Below are 21,846 nucleotides of genomic sequence, written 5' to 3'. Positions count from 1 at the left end.
ACAAGTCAGGCTATTGAATACTTTCCCTTCTTAAGTATAAACAGCCATGTAAGGGAAATGTATTCCAGACATATCTGCAGGTGATATACTCTGACTATAAACTGGAATTAATTTTTTGTGTAGCTGAAAACAAACTACCTTTTTCTACTAAAATGAAAACTTACACCAACAGTAAGAGATTGCAATGATAGGTCAAGACAAGAGAATTTCACATTAAAATGTCTGTGTAATCAGAGAATAGGACACTTTTGTGCTACTAAAGTCAAATAAAAAGCTTCTGCATGCAATTAACCAGGATTGAAGAGATTGCTGATCCCAGATACCAGAGAATCTTCTGTGCAGGGTGCATGAATCACATAGTATGAGACAGTTCTCAGCCTATAGAAAGTACTGGGCATCTGACACCACAGGATGTGCACTGTCCACCTGCTAGCTCCCTGATAGTTCAGAAAAAGGCACTGAAGAAGAAGACAAACAGTGCTTCCCATTCTCCAAAATACTTCCAAAATATACCACCCATCCAAGCTTAGGCATCTGCAGAAGTCTATTTCCTGTCTGACACTGAAGGAATCAACAGAGATTCAGGAACATAGTATTAAAATAACATAATCTAGACCTGGTGCAGCAGACATGATCATCAGGTCTTTGTGCAGTCAGTAACAAATCAGAGAAATGAAAATGTAATACAATATTTTTATTTCAACCTGCAAAATTAATTCAGATCTCTTAAAAATTTCGTTCCGTTAGCACACTATTACATCTCAGTTCTTTGCACTGTTTCTTCAGAATGCAACTTGATTGAAGGAGAAGATCACGTGGAAGTGAATGGAGAAATTTTCCAAAAGCCCTTTGTAGAAAAGCCAGTTAGTGCTGAGGACCACAATGTTTACATTTATTATCCAACATCTGCTGGGGGTGGAAGCCAGAGACTCTTTCGAAAGGTGAGGGTGTGGTACTAAAGCTGTCAAAAGGCTGTAGATGTCTGACAAGATTGCAGAGTAATTCTGTCATGTCCTGCTTGCTTAGGAATACTGGCAGATCAGAGAATTAATATCAGGAGAACATGCAGATTGAATGAAAACCCTTGTTTCTTGCAGTAGACTGTCAGCCACTGCAGATTCTTCAAGATAAAAGAAGCATACACTGTGAATGCACTTTAAGAATCTTACAAAAACAATTTTGAGAACAATCAAAATCTTGTTTCATTTGGTACAGAAGATGTTTTCTCAGGACAATTGCATTATATTAAGGAGTTATGAAGTTTCTCAAGCAGAGATTTTTAATGGAAAAATATGTCTTTCAGATTGGCAGCAGAAGCAGTGTTTATTCGCCTGAAAGCAGTGTGAGAAAAACAGGTTCCTATATTTATGAGGAATTCATGCCTACAGATGGCACTGACGTGAAGGTATGAAAACTGCTTGTTCTTGTTTATATTTAGAACAATCGAGTGATCAAAGAGCTTGACAGTTTTAAAGATGGTAGTGTATCTTTCTGTCAGGGATTAATTTTAATTGTTTTAATGGAGTCCATTAGTAAAGAATGTAATTCTGATTCTAGCTAAACACAGAGCTGAGTTCTGGCTAAACATAGTACTTGCAATGTAGATTAGCTGGAGGCTTATTACCCAACATACTGTCTTTTTTTTTTTTTTTTTTTTTTTTTTTTTGCATTGTATTAGTTGCAGAGCAGCATCTACTTTCCCATGCTAACAGAGGCTCCCTAGATATATCGTCTGAACGGTAAAGGTTACAAAGAAATCTGTAATTAAAATAGATTTTACCAACTATATTAGTATGCTAATTAATAAACAAAGGTTACTTGCTAAAATTTTATTAAGTTGAAGAAAATAGCCTTCATTAACCTTATTTGTAATAATTCTCACTCTTTTGTTCATTTTTTTCTTAACAGATATAAAGATTAGGTATCATAAAATAATGCTAAAACAGAGCAATAACAAAGTAGGTGTTAAGCCAGCCATGTATGACGATTACTTTGTGTTCATTCTGGCTATTTTAAGCCTATCTGAAAACATGTGAAAAAAATGCTTTACAGTATGCATAAGAGATTTAGACAAAATGTGTGGGTGTAGAGAGTGTGAGGTCTAATCCAGTCCTAGGCAAAAGAGCCCTTTTATGTATTGCAATCAGCTTCTTGGTATCGCTTGGTGAATGCTCTTTTCATCTTCTCAGAAAAATCCTGATCTTTAAGTCACTGTATTCTAAAGTATATTCTTATTTTGTGCAACACTTTGCAGTAGGTTAATTTGAGTTTACAGACATTTGTATAAGAGTTTTACCAACTTTACAAAACATTTTTTGCAACATGAAGAGATGCAAATGAAGGATGGCATCTCTTTGACTACTTGTAGTGTAGTCATCAAGCAGCAGCTGTGGGTTTTTAACACAGGAAAAAAAAATAATAACTTTTCTTAACAAGAAAATAGATTTTCTTAACAATTTGGCAGCTTCTCTTAACTCACCCTCTTGCCCAAATTCAGTAAATTGGTATTTGCAATCATCTGGTTTAGCTGAATACTTTTTTATCAGTGCTTGGAGTTTTGTTTTTAATTAGAGACTGTAGCCCACTTTTGACAGCTGCTGATGAGTCTCTTCTAGCATATACCCCACTCCTTTCAGTGAGCATCAAAACTGCAGTGGGGAGATAACACAGTTGTTCTCTCAAGCTCCTACCTTGTCATGCTGAAACTGGGCAGATCTTTTCTTTGTTTAGTCTTGTCTAAAATGTAAAAATATTTTTTTAATGAGGAGGATCACTTATTCCTGCAGCCAGATTTCCATAAGTAAATTGAAGTAATTCTCAAATTAACCTGTTCTCCAAGTTCTGCAGATGTTTTTGAGAGGAAAATGGTATTCTTTACCTCTGTGCCGCCATAATTGAGAAATTAATTTTTATTCATCAAGTTTTATAATGACTGTTCTTGTGTTATTGTAGGCTGTCAAATGGATGTTCTCTGAAGGCAGAGAATGCCATTGAGGAGGAAACTTTGGTGTGACCTTTTCAATGATGAAAGCAGCTAGTATCTTTTGAAGTCGTTACCCCATTTGGGATAAATTTAGCAAAATGTGTTTATACGTGTAACATAATTTAATCACACTGAATCACGAGCTCCTGTTTTTCAATTCAGGTGTATACAGTGGGTCCAGACTATGCTCATGCTGAGGCCCGGAAGTCTCCAGCTCTGGATGGCAAGGTAGAACGAGATAGTGAAGGAAAAGAAGTGAGGTATCCAGTCATCCTGAATGCAAGAGAGAAGTTAATTGCTTGGAAAGTATGCCTTGCCTTTAAGGTAAGCTGATTACTTTCCTATCTGATCAAACATTTAGTGTTAATTAGTTGTTACATGAAACTTCTGTAGGGTTTTAGAGCACAGAGCCAGCAGTGGTAATGGCTGCAGAATGCCTACGAAGGTGAAAAGTTAAACATCTCTTTTTAATTTAGAAAAATTCTTCCTTCAATATACTGAAAAGTTCTCGATGAGTTGTTTATATTGCATTGGTTTCCTGAATTCACATGTTGCTGTTGTGCTTTGCTAGCTCACAGTGTATCTATTCTATGCATAATATTTTCACACCTTTTGGTAATGGTTTTACCATTACCAAACACAGTTTCAGTAAAGTTTTTGTAACTTTTGTTACCCAGTATTTACAGTAGGTACAAATTAAATGTTAATTTGGTATTGATATGACTAGGTCCTTATTTGAAGTGTTTATTAGTTTCCATTTTTTGTATGGTTTTAAAATTCCTTTGTTCAAAACTTAGGTCTTTTACCCTCCTTTCACCTGTTCCATTAAAAGGCTTTCAGCCTATTTCCTTGCTTGTATGTAACTGTGATGGCATTCTGGAGCCTGTAGGATTTGAATCTATCAGCAAAGTGGACTTTGAGGTCTTAAGAGTAATCTGTTGAAATATCTTTTAGTATCCTGTACTAATGATGTCAGTAGTATGTCAGTGTCAAAACTATTCTGTCAATTTTTGATTAAAATGGGGTTTTTTCCAATGTTTTTGTGATTTCTTGCCAGCCACCGTTATAAACTATGTGTAGGAGAAAATCACTGTTAGAAAGGGGAATTTGTAGGCCCCTCATTGCTTATGCTGTAAATCTTGAAGGTTAAGTTTGTGCATATGTGAACTTGACATTCAACACTGATACTGCTAGGGATATGCAAGAAGGGTATAATCAATTTGGGGATACAGAGTTAAAAATGGGAAGATGTTTGCATGACATGAGTGAACCTAACATGGAACTGACAAAAGGTACTAAGTATAAAATGTGTCATATTTTTGTCATGTTTTCAGATGAATACCCTGTTAAAATATAAAGTTTGTTTAGAATAAACAATTCTAAGGAAGGTGATAAATTACTTAAACCCTTATTGTTAAAAACAGCAAACAGTTTGTGGCTTTGATTTGCTGCGTGCTAATGGACAGTCCTATGTCTGTGATGTGAATGGCTTCAGTTTCGTGAAAAACTCCATGAAGTACTATGATGATTGTGCTAAGATATTGGGGTAAGAATTTACTGATTTATTTCAGATTTGCTTCTTCACTCTGTTGTATAGTTTATATACTACAGATTTCTTATTCCTAAATTAATTATTTAAAATTAAATATCACATAAAATAAGTAGTTACATTAAACAATAAAGTAAATCAATTATTAAATAGAATCATAAGTCAATAAATAAATAGTAAAAAGCAAGTGCTGTCCTCAAAGTAGGCTGATCCCATTACTGTAAACTGACCTTTACAGTAAGATTGCACTGATGAGGTACAGCATGACTTTCTGCATCATGTAATGGTCTGGAATCTTATTATCGAGGAAGAGCTAAGCTGAAATCCTAGATAACAGCTGTAGTCCTGTTGCTTTAAGTCACTTTTTGAGTTAGAGTTACAATTCTCAGACCCATTTTGATTTCTCTTTATTTAAATTGTTGTAGCTGTTGAGTTCTCTTTTAAAAAAGTTAACCTCATTGTTTTTTCCTCACAATTTATTCTCTATGGTAATACACTACAGTGTTAAGCCACAGCAGGTTTTTTCACACTTTTTAGCAATAAACTTTGTCTTATTCTACTTTAGGATGCACAGTTGTTTTCTTCCATGTTACTGCTTCTTATGTAGGTATTAATCTGAAGTTCAGTGTATTTTTATGAGACACTTGTGAAACAGAACATTAGCAAGATGTACCAACCTTCTTGAGGTGGAGAGTGTGTTGTAATTTTGTGGTTATTACCAGAGACTGTCGCTATATTTCCAGTTTTATCACAGAGACTTTTGAGAAGTTACCAAGTAAAAGGTACAAGTTACTCTTTGAGAATGGCTTGATCATCATCAGGGACTTTTAGCTGGGCAGTGGAGTTAATTGTCTGCATATTTAAGAGAACAAGACTAATTCATACCCAAGCAGCTCCTTTAGGAACTGGAGTTGAAAAGCTGAAGTTTATATTACAAATACAGGGCCAGTAGTCTAACATCTGTGTAGCAGCTGTAGTAGCTTTAAATTGTTGTTTAAGTAGGTTTTTATTATGCAATTAAAAAAAAAATGTGTGTCTAGAGGCTCATGGCTGCTAGTACTCTAAAACTACATTAATAAAAATGCACATATATATATATATATAACTGGTTTGTTTTGGAGTTCGTGTGTGTTTTGTAAGCTGTGCTTTAAACTTACTTGATTTTTTTTTCTTTTTAACCCCTTTTTTTAGAAATATCATAATGAGAGAACTTGCTCCCCAGTTTCAGATACCATGGTCAATTCCTTTGGAAGCTGAAGACATCCCTATTGTGCCAACCACCTCTGGAACAATGTAAGAAAACAGTTGCTATACTTGGATTGTGCAAACTCCCAATGTAACTTTTGTGTGAATTTTTTTTTCTCTTTACAAGGTGTGCCCACTTTGGCCTATGAATGCTTGTTTTGTGTGCTGAAAACAAGGAAGGAATTACAATTGCTATGCCAGCAGTCAGAGTTTCTCACCCTTAGTCAAGCTGAGTATAGAACAGCAGATTTTCAAGTGTAGCATCTTTTATGCATAGCTTCCACTGCTAATCACTGTTCCAGCACCAACTTAATATGCGCTTCTAATAAACATCCTCTCTCATTTAATGATCCTCAAAATTGCTGTTTTAAAAACTACTTAAAATAGATACTCTGTAGTTACCTAAGTGTTAAAATCAGTATTTATATTTTACACTTTACATCATTTTCGGTTAACCTTATATTCTTACATATCCTTCCATCACTTCTGTAGTTATGTCAGATGTCTACAACTTTGTCAATTGTCTTGATTGTGGTTGGTTTAATGTTAAATAAAAGACCTTTGTAGGCAGAATTGTGAAATATGACTCTCTTGAAATTTCAGGATGGAGCTCAGATGTGTTATAGCTGTAATACGCCACGGGGACCGAACACCAAAGCAAAAAATGAAAATGGAGGTAAAACATCAGAGGTCAGTGGAATCTTGGTAAAAATTATTGCCCATGTTTTAAAGCAGAGGATTCTTGGGGTTGTGCAAGCAATGAGTTGAGCAGGAATTGCATAATTGCACGTTGTTTTTTGCTTTGTTTTCTTTTAAATCTAACTGATATTGTAGTTAATTAAAAAGCATGCACCTCTCTTCCTAACAGAACTGTCAAATTACTTGTACAGATTTCCTTCAACACATGGCTTGTGAACTGTCCTGTTTGATCCTAAGGAAAATGTGCTTATATCTGTAGATATCTTTATTCAAAATAATGCAGCAAAGAATATTTCTGTTTCTCCTTTAGACTGTGACTTCTGCGTTTCACTTTTTATCATAACTATTCTTGTGTGAGGTGTCATCTTACAGTAACACCTTTTTGTTCTTTAGTTTTGTCAAAGTATGATGACTCAGAATTTCTGGTAGATACCATGTTTATGTTAGCATTTATAAAATGACTTATGTAATTGACCTGGAATTTGTTGAAATTTCAGTAAAAAAGAATTAATTATTTTGTGACTAGATTCTCGCATTCAAAACATGCTGAAGAAGTGTAGGACTGCTCCTTTTCTGTTTTTTGGTCCCTACTTCTGTTCAGGATCATTCTTGAAGGTTAAGAATTCACATTAGCTGCATATTAAAATATGTAGAATATTCTTTTTTTTTTTTTTTAATACTTAGCAAGTTAGTAAAAGAACATTTTTAGTGCTCTTATTTCTCAACTTTCTGGAGAAATGGGATTTGAATAAAATCTGGTTTAACCTCTGTAGTGCAGGTTTTAACGTGATTTTCATATAGTATAAAGGTGCTAATTTTAGTCTACTTTAAGAGGCACTTGTTCAAGTACTATTTTAATTTATTAACTGAATTGTAAATGACTTTTCTTTTTTTAAAGATTTTTTGATCTCTTTGAAAAATGTGATGGATATAAATCTGGAAAACTAAAACTGAAAAAACCAAAACAATTACAGGCAAGTTGGTCTTTATTTTCTTGATGTAGTATTTTGTAAATAGAAATTTATTTAAATAAATCCTATGTTTCTGTTCTTTAGGAAGTGCTTGATATAGCAAGGCAGCTCCTTGTAGAACTTGGGCAAAACAATGATTCTGAAATTGAAGAAAGTAAAGCAAAACTTGAACAGCTAAAGACTGTGTTAGAAATGTAAGTGTCTAATTTTTAGGTTTCATAGCAACAAAGTTCTGTCTGCTGTTTTGACCTGTTTCACCAGTTACTGCCTGGATTGCAATGTTATCAAATATGTAATGATATAATAATTCAAGCACAAAGGTTATGAAGAGAAAGGATGTCACGTTTGAACCAGGCCATTGCTCTTTTTTTTTCTTCTTGTCTTTTTAATTGAACTTGTTGCTGTATCTAGTGTCTCAGTATACTTTTGACATGAGAAGGGTATCAGATTGCTCTCTTGGGTATCAAATTTTGTCTTCTTGCATGTTTTCAAAATGAAGGGTCTGCTTCTTGCAGTGTGACATAAGAAGTCTGATAGAGCCAGTAAGAATTTTCATCATGTGTAGTTGTCTACTTACAGCAGACTTGGAGGATTGCAAATAAATCATTGTACAATATGCCTGAAATATTAAGTAACTTAAAAAAAATAAAACCCCAACCAAACAAACAGAAAACAGAAAAAAAATAAGGCTTCAAGATTTGTTAAAGATCTGGAATCTTAGAATGCTAAATGGAAGTGGATAATCTTAATTTAAAAAATTATCAGGGCGCAGACAGCTATTACTGAAATTTATGATGATTGTTTGAAATCTTGAGTTCTGCTTTGAGAACTTAATGGGCTAAAAAAATAGTAGCCATCTACACTGTCAGACCAGATTCTTGATAGCCAATGTAATTTTGCATCTGAATAGATAAATTACTTGTGCAGTCTGCCAGTGCTGCTTGTTGTTGTTTAGGATTTTGTTTTCCAATTTTAAGAGTTGTAAAAAAATAGTAGTAGATCGTATTTTAAGATATTTCATTATCTCACAGTTGTTACTTCTGTTAATTCTGTTCTTGTTGAATTAATGTTTGTTCGAAGCACTGCTTCAATAAATGGTGGTCAAATGCACAAATCAGTGAACAGCATAGATTTATTATATCCTGTTACAAGATCTTAGTAGTTTGGGGGGAAAATATTTTAAAAGTTTCTCTCCCACTTCCTCTCTCACTTTTCCTTGTCCCCACTTCAGGTATGGGCATTTTTCAGGCATCAATCGCAAAGTTCAGTTAACATATCTTCCTCATGGCTGCCCTAAGACTTCCAGTGAAGAGGAAGGTATTGCATTACTTTTGCACCTAATCAGTTAATACCATGTGTATTTTAATAGTCATGGACTACTGGTATGACATGTCTTGATGTTAAGAAGAAGGGATATTTTGTTTTGAATGAATGTTTGTATTGTTGGCAGATATTTACAGTCTCTTAACATGCTGAATTGTATACCTAAAACTATTTAGTAAATTTTTATTCTAACACTTTTCTTTTGTAATAGAAAAGTAGCATGAAAAGAAACTTCAGTGATTTCACTAAGATGGTGTTTTGAGCTAGGATAAGAAAATCTCACTCAACAATTACTACTATCTTTAAAACTTTTATAAGCTGTAGGGTGTTTAGCATCCAGTTTGTTTTAGTTTTTCTGTCTTGATTTACTTTCTGCTTCAGATTGCATGCTAAATATTTTTCACTTATATTTTCTTCATAGTTTAACTACTTCGGTTTTCACTATTTAAAGTGCCCATTTAGTTTACCAGGTCAATATTTTCTTAATGTTAGAATGCTATTAAAGATTCATAATGTTGAAGAGATCCTTTACTGAAGCCCTGCAGAGACCAAATATTTTTTGTTCATATGGAAAAAAACCTTACAATTTACTTCATTGCTAAACTCCTCTTTTTGTGTGCAATTAGATAATAGAAGAAATGAGCCATCCCTGCTTCTGGTTCTAAAATGGGGAGGAGAATTGACCCCTGCAGGCAGGGTTCAAGCAGAGGAGCTTGGAAGAGCTTTCAGGTGTATGTATCCAGGTGGACAAGGTAAAAAAAAATTATAGTAATTTTTTTTTTAAAGCGCTGAATGTTGTAAATAACTTTGGAAGATAATCCAGTGGAAAATGAGAGTTTGAGCAAAATGTTTGTTTGGTAGGAGATTATGCTGGATTTCCTGGATGTGGTTTACTTAGATTACACAGCACTTACCGACATGATCTCAAGATCTACGCTTCTGACGAGGGACGAGTTCAGATGACTGCAGCAGCTTTTGCAAAGGTACAATGTGAAATGGTATTTTCAGTTTTAAAATTCTGATGTTCTCACACCTGCTTTTTCTTTTGAAAGCTGGAAGAGATTTGTGGTTTATCAGAAAAATGTATTTTCAAAGAGTAGTTCAGTGTGAAAAAGTATTCCGTTAATGAGCTAAGCATTTGAAATTCTTGAGCAGATGAAAACAGGTTTTAATTAAACAGTCATGTCCTAGGCATCTGTGTCCTTCACGACAAATCCATAGAATTCCATGAACAAGCTAAAGTCTGCTCATTTGAAGACCAGAGCTCTAATGCAAGTATTTGTCTTGTTCACTTGTCCAAGGATCTGTTATAACATGAGATTTCAATTACCAAGGGTGCCATTGACCTTCCCATTCCTGACACTTCTGAGTAACAGTTCCAGGGCAATGCCTCTGCTCAATAGTTCATCAGTAACCTGTGTCGAAAGAATTTTCTTGGTTGTTTTCCAGAAATCTGGATTGCTTGTCCCCTGCAATATTGCCTATGCAATATTCAGGGCCAAGCGCACCCATGGAAAACAGGGCCTGCAATCAGGAGGCTTTCTCCAGTTTTGTTAAGAAAGCTTTATCCATTTCCCCTTTTATTTCAGATGGTCTGTAGCAAAGGCCCACCCTGTTGTTGTCCTATGCTTATTTGTCCTCTGATCCTTACAAATAAGTTCTCAACTTGTTTGTCACTAGTTTGAAAGTAGAAGACCTGGTGTTCAAGCTACTCCTTGATGAAGAGCCCAACTCTATCTCCCTTCCAAAAGGCCCTGTACCTAGTTATAGCAAAACACCATTCATGTGAACTGTTCTACCACGTCTGTGTAATCTGACTTAGCTTTAAGCTCTACAAGTCTTCAGACTTCCTGTTTCTCCTATTTGATTCCATGCTGCATGTGTTTGTACAGAAATACTTCAGCCACCTGACCGGCTTTTTCCTTGGTCAGCAGGCTTGAAGAGACACCACCCTATTTCCTTCCTTATTCCAGAGGCTTTCTGTTGCCAGAAAATTCATGAAAGTTTTTAGCCTTCTTCATTTTGGAATTCTCCATTCACCTCTTTTTCAAGGCCTTTGGTTGTCCTGTGACTCACAGGACTTTTGCCTCTGCAGAGTCTCTGCAAAGACCTGAGCAGCTGTCACCTCCCAGGAGCAGTGTTGGCACCCAGTGATTTGGGTTGCTTCAGCTGGTGCTGGGGAGTATGCTCTGACATGTCACCATCACTGTTGCACCATCTGTACTAATCATGCACACTGGGGCAGTGTTTTGGGGGTCATTTCTATGCAAATACCTGTGTTGTGTCTCTGTTTATCCAACCCATATGCAAGTGATACCATCTCGAATTTAAATTAGTGGTTTGGTTGGGTTTTTTAAGATACTCATATTCTTATCTGTTTTGCCTGAATAGTTGTGTTATTTGCTTCAGGGACTACTGGCCTTAGAGGGAGAGCTGACTCCTATTCTTGTCCAGATGGTAAAAAGTGCTAATATGAATGGTCTGTTGGACAGTGACAGTGATTCTTTAAGCAGCTGTCAGCATCGTGTTAAAGCAAGACTCCATGAAATTCTCCAGAGAGACAGAGAATTTACTGCTGATGACTATGATAAGGTTAGCATATGATTAGTTTCCTATGAAATAAAATAAGTAGCCACAAAAATTCCTGTGTAAAAGTAATGAGCAGTGATTTTATATATCTATTTTGAAAAATTATTTGTGTGCTCGCAAATAGTTTGAACTACAAAGGAAGCCATACTAATTGTGCTCTAGGTATTTTGTCTTGCAAGTTGAATAATCAGAATAGCTACAAACTTTGAAATAGGAGTGGATACTCATTCATAAGTATTTTTCACTGTTCCATTAAAAATATTTTAAGTATTCAAGAAATTAAGTTATATTGTTCACATTTTTTGTAATACTTTGACAGTATGTGGTATTACAAAACGTTTTCCTGCCTACTGCAGTTGTTTCAATATTTAATCTGCTACAAGGTTTTTGGTTTGTAGCAAAAACCAAAAACCTTGGGGTTTTTTGTTTTTTTTTTAAACTAAGAATACTAAGATGCTGAAAACCAGTAGAATACTTTCTAATGAATGAAAGGAAATACTTTATTAATATCCTAAATTAGTGCATAGTAATACAGTTTATGTTGACTTAGTACAGAACACTTGCAATTGTTCCTGGTTTTAAGTGTAAGTAATATTTGTTATTGTGAAGAAACTACTCTCTTTCAGTTGTTTTCACTCTGTCTCATGTAACAGCTAAATACAAGTCCTCAAATGAGGTTTAATCTTAAACTGCTATTTTTGAAAAGATATGGAGAGCAAATTAATGAAGAGCAATTTTACTACCCTGCTTGTATACTCTGTGGATTTATTTAAATGTATAAAGTATCATTCAAACCACTGCCAGCAGTGGATTCATCAGTACTTGGAAAAAGGGAGTGGGTACAAGGTGTCAAGGATTTACTGATGTTTGCCATATAGATATCATGGGATTTGAAATGTGGCTGGAGCTAACAGAGCAGTCCTTCAGTCACTGAAGGAACTAACCTTTGGAATTATAAAGCAATAATAACTTTCGTGAGGTTCATTTAATATGTGGGTGTTATTTCAACTTGCTTGTGATTTGGGAAAACCACATAGGGTTTATTCCTGTGCCCCTCTCTCTATTATGTATAAATAAATCAATTCCTTGATTTACTTGGACATGATATGGAGACAGAAACTACTTATTATTAGGTAGAGGGCAGAAGTTTTCCATATCCAAGTTATTCTACACATTTTAGGAAAGGAAGGAAAGTGCAAATACATATGTGTTATGTGTATAAATTACTGTTTAATCTCATTGCTGACTTTGGATTCTGCAGACTTTTCCAAGAAAATGAGGCTAAGGCTCACTTACATGGATATTGACTATTGTTTTAGTGATGCTGGATGGTATAATTTGTAACTTCTACAACTTCTAAAGAACATCTTATATGTTCTTGATATATGTACATTTAAAGGGTGTCTTTTTTATGTTTGTGTCCTGCAGTCCTATAGAAACACAAACTGAAAACAGGAACAAACTTTTTTTTTAGGTTTGATTGCTATTGCAAATCTGGTTCTTCCCCCCAGTTTTGCTAAGAAAGGTACTTTATGGAACAAAAAGTATTTTGTGAGACACGTAGCCTAATGACAACATTTTTCACAGCTTTTTTTCATAAGCTTTAGGATACAGAAGTTACTTGAAAGGGAGTTATGGAAGCTTGCTAAGTATATACAAAGTTTTAAACATCTTTAAAATTTTCCTGTCTTGGAACAAAAAAAGCAGGTTTATGAATTCCTGTAGTAGCTCACATTTACTGTATAGAATTCATTACCGTGTGAATTTCCTGTCACCTTTGAATTTCTAGTCAATCTTACTACCTTTTAATGTATTTTCTTTTTGTAATGCCTCAAAGGGAGTATGTAATTGAGAAATGATTAAAAAGAGAACAGCAACCTGCTTGAATGCTTTTTCTCCAGTACTTGGAATCTTTCATATATTCCATCTTATCTGAGGTCTTTCAAATATATTCTGTTAAGGTAATTTTTTGTTTATATCAAATTGCAGCTTACTCCATCTGGAAGCATATCATTGATAAAATCAATGCAGGTTATTAAAAATCCTGTAAAGACATGTGACAAGGTCTATTACTTGATCCAGAGCTTGACATCTCAGATCAGGCAAAGAATGGAAGATCCAAAGTCTGCAGGTACTCAAACAAATCTGTAGTTGTATTTAATTTCTCTTGTTAATGTATGAGAGATAATTGTAATATAACTTTTTGTCATCAAACTCACTTTTAGAAGAACTTCAGTCAACCAGTGGGTTAGGGATTTTTACATTCTGATTTCATATGCATAATTTTAAAGTAAAAAGCAAGAGGAACATGTGGCCGTATTGCAGGTAAAGGTTCTGTGGTGGTCAGATATTCAGGCCTCCAGTGCTTGCAGAAATTCTTGTCTTAATTATTTGAAACTCACAATTCCACAAAAATAACAGGAAAATCAGATGGTACTAAAGCTAACATATAGGTACATTTTATATTTAAGTATCTTTGCTGAAGATCTGTTGCTTGCTGTATGATGTGTTGTAGTGTTGCATAAAATGATACTCAGTATTAGTGGTGGCCAACCAGTGAGCTGGAGTGACCACAGTGCTTTTTCATTGCTAGCTAAATATTAGAATGCTTGCTGCCAGTGTTCTCTGCAGTGTTGAGTGTGCAAACAGCTTCTGTCTGAGGCTGAACAGTGCAAGTGTCACCTGTACAAAGTATCAGTGTTTTTTGTCTACTTAGTGTAATCTCCTATCCCAGGATGGGGATAATTCATCCTTTTTACCTGTCTCTTGCTGTTGATGTGTTGCAGGAGAGACAAACGGAATGTGTTGTCTCTTCTAAAACAAACATGTTGGATTGCTCCTCTTCCTCCCTCCTAGAATTTTCTTAAAGCTTTTTAGTTGCCTTTTTTCCCTTTTTAATATATATCTGTGCTGTAGGACACCTTATTCTTGGTGCTGTAGTTTTGCTTAAAGGGCCAGTGATGCATTTCTGCAGCACTGCTTTGTACTATTGTAGTGCTGTGATGCTTTCCACACTAAAACTAACCATATGCACAGCTGTTTGTTCTTCTCAGAAGTAATGAAGTTAACTTATGCTATCCCCTTTATCCCTCTGTAATTCCGTTGTTACTACCATGTAATTCAAATGTCCTTTTGTTACTTGAATGGTCTTGATTACTTAGAAGAGATATGTGTCTATCCAGATATTCAGCTGTACCACAGTGAAACTCTAGAGCTGATGCTGCGCAGGTGGGCCAAGCTGGAAAAAGACTTCAAAACAAAAAATGGAAGATATGATATTAGCAAAATTCCTGATATTTATGACTGTATAAAATATGACGTACAGCACAATGGATCCTTAAAATTAGAAAACACAATGGAATTATACAGGCTTTCAAAGGCGTTAGCTGACATTGTTATTCCTCAGGTAAGCATTTTTTAGTTATTAAGTAGAAGAAATTGTAGAATAAGTGCTTTTTCAAATTTTTGGAAAATGTCTACTCTGTCTTTTCTATTGAAGTTCCTGTATTTTGCAATAATAGAAACCTCTAACATTATCTCTTATTTTTCAGTACCAAGCTGATTGGTTTTTGTAGGAAAAATTCAATTCATAATTCATTAAGATGAGTTTGAGGTGAATTTTTCTAGCGATTTAAGATGTGAACATGCCTCCTTCCTTTACAGTAGTGTATTAAAATAAAGTGGTTCATTTCAATCAGCTTCATAGATTTAAGTGCAGCCTTTGTGAACAACTGTGTATTCTGACATTGCTTTTAATTTCATTTTTCCTGCTTATAGCAATTTGATTTTTGAGCTCTTTGCAAATGAGACTGTTAATCCTAATCTGTGTAATAATTTAACCTGTCTTAAACAATGTAAATTTAAAAAGACATTCCTGCTTTTTCAAAATGCTGACACTCTGTGATAAGAATGTAGACATCAAGTTCCACAGAATTTCAGGCAAGATAGTAGATGGAGATGGTAGCAGGAAGGAGGAGTGACCCCCTAGATGTTTTGCTTAAGAAAAAGAGCTTGATCATACCAGAAGGTGAATCCTCTTTTATGGTTTAACTAATGAATGAAAAACTATTTCTCTGTATCAAATCAAACAGCGAAAAGGCAAACTGCTTGTTTGGTACATAAGTAATCAAATGTCATAAAAGTGTTAAACAAAATGGTTTGCAGCTAGGACAAACTAGTAGATGAGTAATTTGGTTTAATATAGAAGCTTTACATTAGAAGGCATTTTAATCTTTAACTGAATTTTAAAAGTCAGTTTCTTCTTACACAGGAATATGGTATTTCTAAAGCTGAGAAACTGGAGATTGCCAAAGGGTACTGCACTCCTCTAGTCAGAAAAATTCGTTCTGACCTTCAGAGAACTCAAGATGATGACACTGTAAATAAGCTTCACCCTCTGTAAGCCAGTTACTTTTTTACATGGTTACAATAATTCCTGTAAGAATTGATGTAGATATTCCATAGCTTACATATTTGAAGTGTCTTTTTAGCTCATAGTAATCAGATATTATTATTTATTTATTTGTCGGCAGCTTTTTTTAAAATAGGGACACGTCTCATCATGTTCTAATAGCACTTTTCTTTCTTTTAAGTTACTCCAGGGGTGTTATGTCCCCGGAACGCCACGTTCGCACACGGCTCTATTTTACCAGCGAGAGTCACGTCCACTCCCTGTTATCCACCCTTCGTTATGGTGCCTTATGTGATGTGAGTTCAACACTTTCTCTCTTAAAGCTCTTAAGAGGAACCTTAAGGACTCAATCTTGCTGATAGCATAATTTTCTTAAGTGACTTTGAAATTTATCACATTTTTTCAAATATTTGATTTCTTATTATATATGCAGAGACATGTTTCAAATTGCATTGGCTGTGTTGTGTTAGTCACAAATATATTTGGAAAGGACAGATACTTTTTTTTTCTCCTATGTTGTCACCAGTAATTCTTCCAACTCTTTTTCCTTCCAGTTATCATTTAGGGTTTTCTTGAATTTACTTCTGGACTGGCTTGAGATTTTTGACTATTGACATATTGTCAGGACCTCCCTACCTGACTTAAAGAATGCTCATGTAGTGCAAAGTTTCTCCTGTACAGTGAATTGTCTTACTTTTCTATACTGTTATAGAATACCACAAAGGGGGTGCATTATTCTCCGACACCAAGAACTAAAAAGACAAGGTCTTCAGTTTCAGAAATTACTTAACTGAGTTCTTGGAAAGGATAAATGCAGCACAACAAATCCCAGCTAGCTGCTTTGTAAAATAGAGCTTGACTAACATACTAGCTTTTGAAATCACTGTATTGACATACTTGCTTCTGGTAATGGATGACTAAACTCACTGATGGCAAAAGCATTTTTCATCCTAGACCTCAGTGAAATGCTACAACAGATACACTCCAAGTTTTAGTCTGATAAATGTTTAATTTTTCTTTAAGGTGGATTACTAAATGGTTTCTTTCCTAGGGCATGAAGAAAGGTAACTGTTCATTTCAGTAGTTTAGGATGTGATGGTTGTATTTCCTCTATATACTAGAAAGCTTCATTTACTTTGTCTGTTTGACTGTTAGCATGATACCTGGAAACAATTTCCATAATATATTTGTTAAAATAAGTTTCTTGCTAAATTAGTGATTCTCATTGTGAGAATCTTAAAACAATGCCTCTGTCTACAAGACATATCATCATTGTCAAAAGAACATGTAAGACACACTGAAATAAAATATGAAAAGTTCTCCCTTCCACTTCTCATTCATTTGATGAGTAATTTTAAGTCACTTGGTTTTTTGGATGTATCTGCATTTTCCTTAGGTGTGATAAGCTTTGTGCTTCTGCTGTAAATTTAAAATCTGTGTAAATGGGGAAAAGGTGAAATCATCAGTCTTTTTAAAGAAAATAGCTAGGGTTTTGTGTTGATTTTTTGGTTTTGTCCCTTTATAAGGAATCAAAAGATGAACAATGGAAACGAGCTATGGATTATTTAAATGTGGTCAACGAACTCAATTACATGACACAGATTGTTATCATGCTTTATGAGGACCCAAACAAGGTATTTAAAATGGATAAGTATCTTCAGAAGTGAGTAGGGCTGAGCTATGTATTACAGTATAAACCTATGTAATATTTTCCTTCAGGAACTTTCTTCGGAGGAACGTTTTCATGTAGAGCTGCACTTTAGTCCGGGAGCCAAAGGTTGTGAGGAAGATAAAAATTTACCAGCTGGATATGGATACAGACCTGCCTCCAGAGAGGTAGTAATTATGCCTTTCTTTAAAGCAAAAGTTAGTTTTTCTGGAGAAACACCTAAAATAAACACTGGAAAATAGTTAAGTAAAAACTGAAAGTGTGATCTTTTTACTTTGGTAGAAAAATGTCCAGTAAAATATAGGCAGTCCCAATCTTTTCCATTTTTAATGGGCATTGAGGTAAAGGACACAGATAATTCGGACTGTCTAAGGCTTTGCCAGAATTTTTGCTAGAAATACAAAGTACTCTTTGTAAGAAAAGTGATATCAACATCACTGTCACATGAATGATACTCTGGCAATTGAAAGAAATATTTAAGAAGGTAGTTCAGCATGCTTATGAATACAGATTGTTGAGGAAGGATTGATTTTTTCAAAGATGTATGGTCAGGTCTGTGGACTTACCACATGCTTTTTGAGAAAGGATTGAAACCAAAGCTTGGCTGTTCTTCTAATAGAAGAAGAAAGAAGAAACATATGTAGATTATTAAAATCTAGAGCAATTTCGTCAATTAACTTTGATTTACATCTTATATGTTTAAAATCAGCTTGCTTTATCTTTACAAAGAGGATTTATTTAAGAACCACTTCTGTCTACGTGTCTCAAGGTGCACAGACAAATTGAAAATTAATTGTGTGTTTTTTGTAGAATGAAGGCTCGAAGAAAACCTCTCACAGAAATGATAGTGATGAGGAGGCACATGCTCCTAAAAGAGATGAAACAGATCGATCAGTAGTGATGTTCAAGCCAATGGTATCAGACCCAATTCATATACACAGAAAATCACCCCTTCCAAGATCCAGGAAGATTGGTTCTGTTGAAGTAAGTGTTTGTGTTCCAGATAATGTCTTCAACAGAAATTAACTTTTACTTGCTTTTAACAAAACAAAACCAAATGTAATTCTGCTTTTGGCTACACAGCACCAGTAGGATGCATCTCACAGAAGATTTGCTCTTGCTCTATGGGAAATCCTCCATGACAGTAATTTGTCTGAAGGAATTAAAAAAAAAAAAAATACTGTTCTGTGATGACTTTCCTTTTTTTTTTTTTTTAAGCCACTTTAGAAAAGTCAGTATTTAAAAATGAAGACTTTTTCAATCTAAACCTACATCTACAAACTAACAGACGTTGCTTTCGTATTCATCATTACAAGAAAGCAGCTATTGGGAATTAAGCAGACTTTCAGGGTGAACTGTGCTGAGAGGGAACAGAGGGATTGGGGGCGGTAGGGGAGGTACAGGAGGAGAGACATGTCTTCTGCTGTGTTTGCTTTCACGTGGGGTGAAAGTGACTCCACTTATCAAGCTTTTGAAGGTAAGAAAATAAACCTGGAGCTTTTTATTAAGTAGCTGGGGTATGTGTTTCATGAATTCGCTAGATAACATCTTGAACAGTCGAGTTTGCTGTGTTGAAGGCCATGACATTTAGATGTGCTTCACAGACATAGCTTTAATGTCACAGAGATGGGGGGATGCACGGCTGTATCACTGATACCATTTGGATGGTTGGATAGTTGAGTGGCAGAGCTTCAGATGGTGCATAGTGGCACTTCTGTGATATTAATGCTAGAAGCAGACTAACAGCTTCTTATTGCCTCATTTTCAGTTGCTTAAAACCATCAGAAATGAAGATTCACATCAAAAGCTTTTTCTTTCATGTTTGTGTTGGGAATGGGCTGTTTGTATGCAGTAAAAGTATTATAGATTTGCAAGTTACTTGGTTATTGGCAGTGTGGAGAGAAAAAGATGCATGGTTCCTTTCTATAAGGATATTTGTATAACTTCACACGACTTCCATAAATTAACAGACATAATAAATGTTAATGTCTTACATTTTCTATTTCCAAGTTTTTTCATAAACAAATGCTCACAACATCAATATTTTTGATTTTTAAAAGCTGTTTTCACTATGATCATGCAAACTCCCCTCCTAGTTATGAGTTCATATACGCGCAGTTTAATAGTCTATTACTTTAAACTTCTAACCATTTTCATAAATTATGTAGAAGTTACTTTCACAAGATATCAGTAGCACAAATTGCCAAATTTTGACTATGCAGATAGTATATATTGAGATCTAATGTGTTTCAGCATTCTGTGCTTGTTTATTTGCGGGAAGAAATTAGCCAATTTAGAGAAAACATGAAATATTTTTTCTTAAAAGTAAAATTGGAAGTTTCATCTGGCCTACTGAAATCTGCAAAACCAGTATTTGGAATATTTAAAGCAAACAAAGTGTTTAAAAAAAAAAAAGTCACTGCAACTTAAACTGCAACTGCCTTGACCTTTTTTGTATTTCCTATTTTTCCCTCCTGTAAGGCAATTCTCTCTTCACCTATGTCCGTTAATTTGAAAGGACACTGTCAGGTGTGAGATTATATGGAAGTTTTAATCTGGGTTATAGTCAGCAATATTTACAGAAGGATTTGCAACTGTAACTGAGTCACGAAAAGAAAAAAGAGTAGAGTTTTAATAGTAAAACAAGAACGTAAAGTTCATCAACATTGGAAAGCAAATTCTGTATTGCAAAAAATCTTAATGCTAATGATACAAAATGATGTAGGGTATAGGGGGGCTCTTAGCCTGACACTGTCCTCCCTTGAAGTCTTAATAAGGTGTCCAGCATCAGCTATAGTTCAGGACTTTTTTAAGTTTGGGAAACTACTATCAGTCAGGTTGGTGCTACTACCAATGAGTCAGCTGTAAAGTCTCAAAGGCAGTTTAAAAAATGAGAGTCTTTCAGATAAGTTTATAGACTAGAAATGGAAACTATTAAGTAATAAATAGGAAAGTTTAATGTACTTAAGAGGGGAAGAACTATTAAACAGGATGTCAAGGGTAATAGATGTTCTGTTTCCAACATGTGGAAAATTCTTATAATCATTAATCAATTATTGTTAATAAATACCTTTCTCTCATATCTAATAATTAGTATACCAGAAATTTGACTGAAGTGTTATATTAAAAGATATAGCTGGATGAAAAGAGTGGAACTGCTAACTTCCTAATATTGAATTATTACTCTTCTCTATTCGCTGTTTAATAGTTTTAAAAGTAGTATATAAAAGAGTGCAAGCAGATTGGGTTTTTCTTTTCTGTTCATTTGGCTCTGTTGAATCTAACTTTGCATGCTTTGCTGTTTTTTGCCCCCTTTCTCACTTCCAGGAAGAGAGCCCCCTGAGTGTGTCTAGCCCAGAGTGTATTGGTACCTGGCTGCATTACACCAGTGGTGTGGGTACTGGGCGTCGAAGACGCAGATCAGGGGAACAAATCACTTCTTCCCCTGTCTCCCCTAAATCACTGGCTTTCACATCCAGTATTTTTGGCTCATGGCAACAGGTTTTTAAACTTTACTTCATTAAACATTTTATGCATTCCAAGCAACAACTGTCTTTAAGGACATCTAATCCCTTGTTATGGATTATGTTTGAAGCAAAATCTTCCACTTCTTAAAATTACTTGCCGAGAATGTTTGGGGGAAAAAGAGCAAGTGCATGTTTTTCCACTGAATGTGTTACATGTTTTCATAAAAATTTGGTTTCTTTATAGGAATTGCAAATGTTACCACATTAAAAAAGACTTAGTGCAACTGCGTAATGAAAGAGATTTCTGCTTTGGTTTAGTTGTCCTTTAAGACTTTAAAACCAGCATTGCTTAATTTGGTGGTAGGTAAATTGAAAAAAAAATTAAACATTAATAATTGCAACCAATACCATTTAAAATAATTTATTTGGTACTTCATGCTGCTATTCAAAACTTGTTTTGCATATATTATATTTTCAGTGGCCTGGTATTAACTATTGCAGGGAAAAAACTCCTAGCACTAATAATTCTTGCCTTCTGTATCCAGAGGTATCTGAAACTCCCAAAACAGTACATCATCCATTGACTTGTACAATATTTTGAAGATTGTCCTTTATACTGGGGGGTGAGGGGAAGGCAGGGAAAAAAAGAAACGCGAAATGTCTTGGAAGTACCAGTGAAGATCTAAAGATGTTCAGAATGTCAAGATATTGTTTACATGTATGACAATGGATGGTGTTCTGTTAACCATATCCTTTTTCTCTGAAAATTTTCATAATTTAATATTGAAAATTCTAAAACTATTTACATTGGAAAAGTTTATATCAGCAAAGGCTGTGAGCATCTGAAGATTACACTGATTGAACCCGTGCATGGATCAGTGATTGTATCGTGTCCTCAATAGCTTGTCTGTCTTTCCTTCCCTCCCCTCCTTTTTTCAAT

General features: G+C 34.9%; 1 protein-coding gene across 20 annotated transcripts in view; it reads left to right on the top strand.

Moving 5' to 3' along the window:
• The window catches only part of PPIP5K2 (diphosphoinositol pentakisphosphate kinase 2), a 48,442-nt gene that overhangs the window by 15,091 nt on the left and 11,505 nt on the right, over nucleotides 1–21,846 (top strand). For 13 of the 20 annotated variants that reach the window (XR_010426596.1, XR_010426597.1, XM_064641553.1 and 10 more), the window contains exons 6-25: nucleotides 787–941; nucleotides 1,304–1,405; nucleotides 3,146–3,307; nucleotides 4,408–4,529; nucleotides 5,724–5,825; nucleotides 6,381–6,467; nucleotides 7,375–7,450; nucleotides 7,532–7,641; nucleotides 8,679–8,764; nucleotides 9,397–9,522; nucleotides 9,632–9,753; nucleotides 11,180–11,362; nucleotides 13,349–13,490; nucleotides 14,542–14,765; nucleotides 15,630–15,757; nucleotides 15,952–16,066; nucleotides 17,297–17,404; nucleotides 17,490–17,606; nucleotides 18,250–18,423; nucleotides 20,767–20,940. Coding sequence is in view for 18 of the 20 variants with exons in the window: in XM_064641553.1 (XP_064497623.1) it covers nucleotides 787–941; nucleotides 1,304–1,405; nucleotides 3,146–3,307; nucleotides 4,408–4,529; nucleotides 5,724–5,825; nucleotides 6,381–6,467; nucleotides 7,375–7,450; nucleotides 7,532–7,641; nucleotides 8,679–8,764; nucleotides 9,397–9,522; nucleotides 9,632–9,753; nucleotides 11,180–11,362; nucleotides 13,349–13,490; nucleotides 14,542–14,765; nucleotides 15,630–15,757; nucleotides 15,952–16,066; nucleotides 17,297–17,404; nucleotides 17,490–17,606; nucleotides 18,250–18,423; nucleotides 20,767–20,940 (2,615 nt within the window). In the remaining 2 variants the exon portion in view is untranslated. Of the gene's footprint in view, nucleotides 1–786; nucleotides 942–1,303; nucleotides 1,406–3,145; nucleotides 3,308–4,407; nucleotides 4,530–5,723; nucleotides 5,826–6,380; nucleotides 6,468–7,374; nucleotides 7,455–7,531; nucleotides 7,642–8,678; nucleotides 8,765–9,396; nucleotides 9,523–9,631; nucleotides 9,754–11,179; nucleotides 11,363–13,348; nucleotides 13,491–14,541; nucleotides 14,766–15,629; nucleotides 15,758–15,951; nucleotides 16,067–17,296; nucleotides 17,405–17,489; nucleotides 17,607–18,249; nucleotides 18,424–20,766; nucleotides 20,941–21,846 lie in introns of all 20 variants that reach the window. The other 7 variants (XM_064641557.1, XM_064641554.1, XM_064641551.1 and 4 more) reach the window with 2 other exon arrangements.

The sequence above is a fragment of the Pseudopipra pipra genome, chromosome Z, assembly GCF_036250125.1.
Source record: "Pseudopipra pipra isolate bDixPip1 chromosome Z, bDixPip1.hap1, whole genome shotgun sequence".
Taxonomy (NCBI): domain Eukaryota; kingdom Metazoa; phylum Chordata; class Aves; order Passeriformes; family Pipridae; genus Pseudopipra; species Pseudopipra pipra.
The sequence above is the reverse complement of the archived record's forward strand: the minus strand, read 5'-3'. Positions and strand labels throughout refer to the sequence as shown.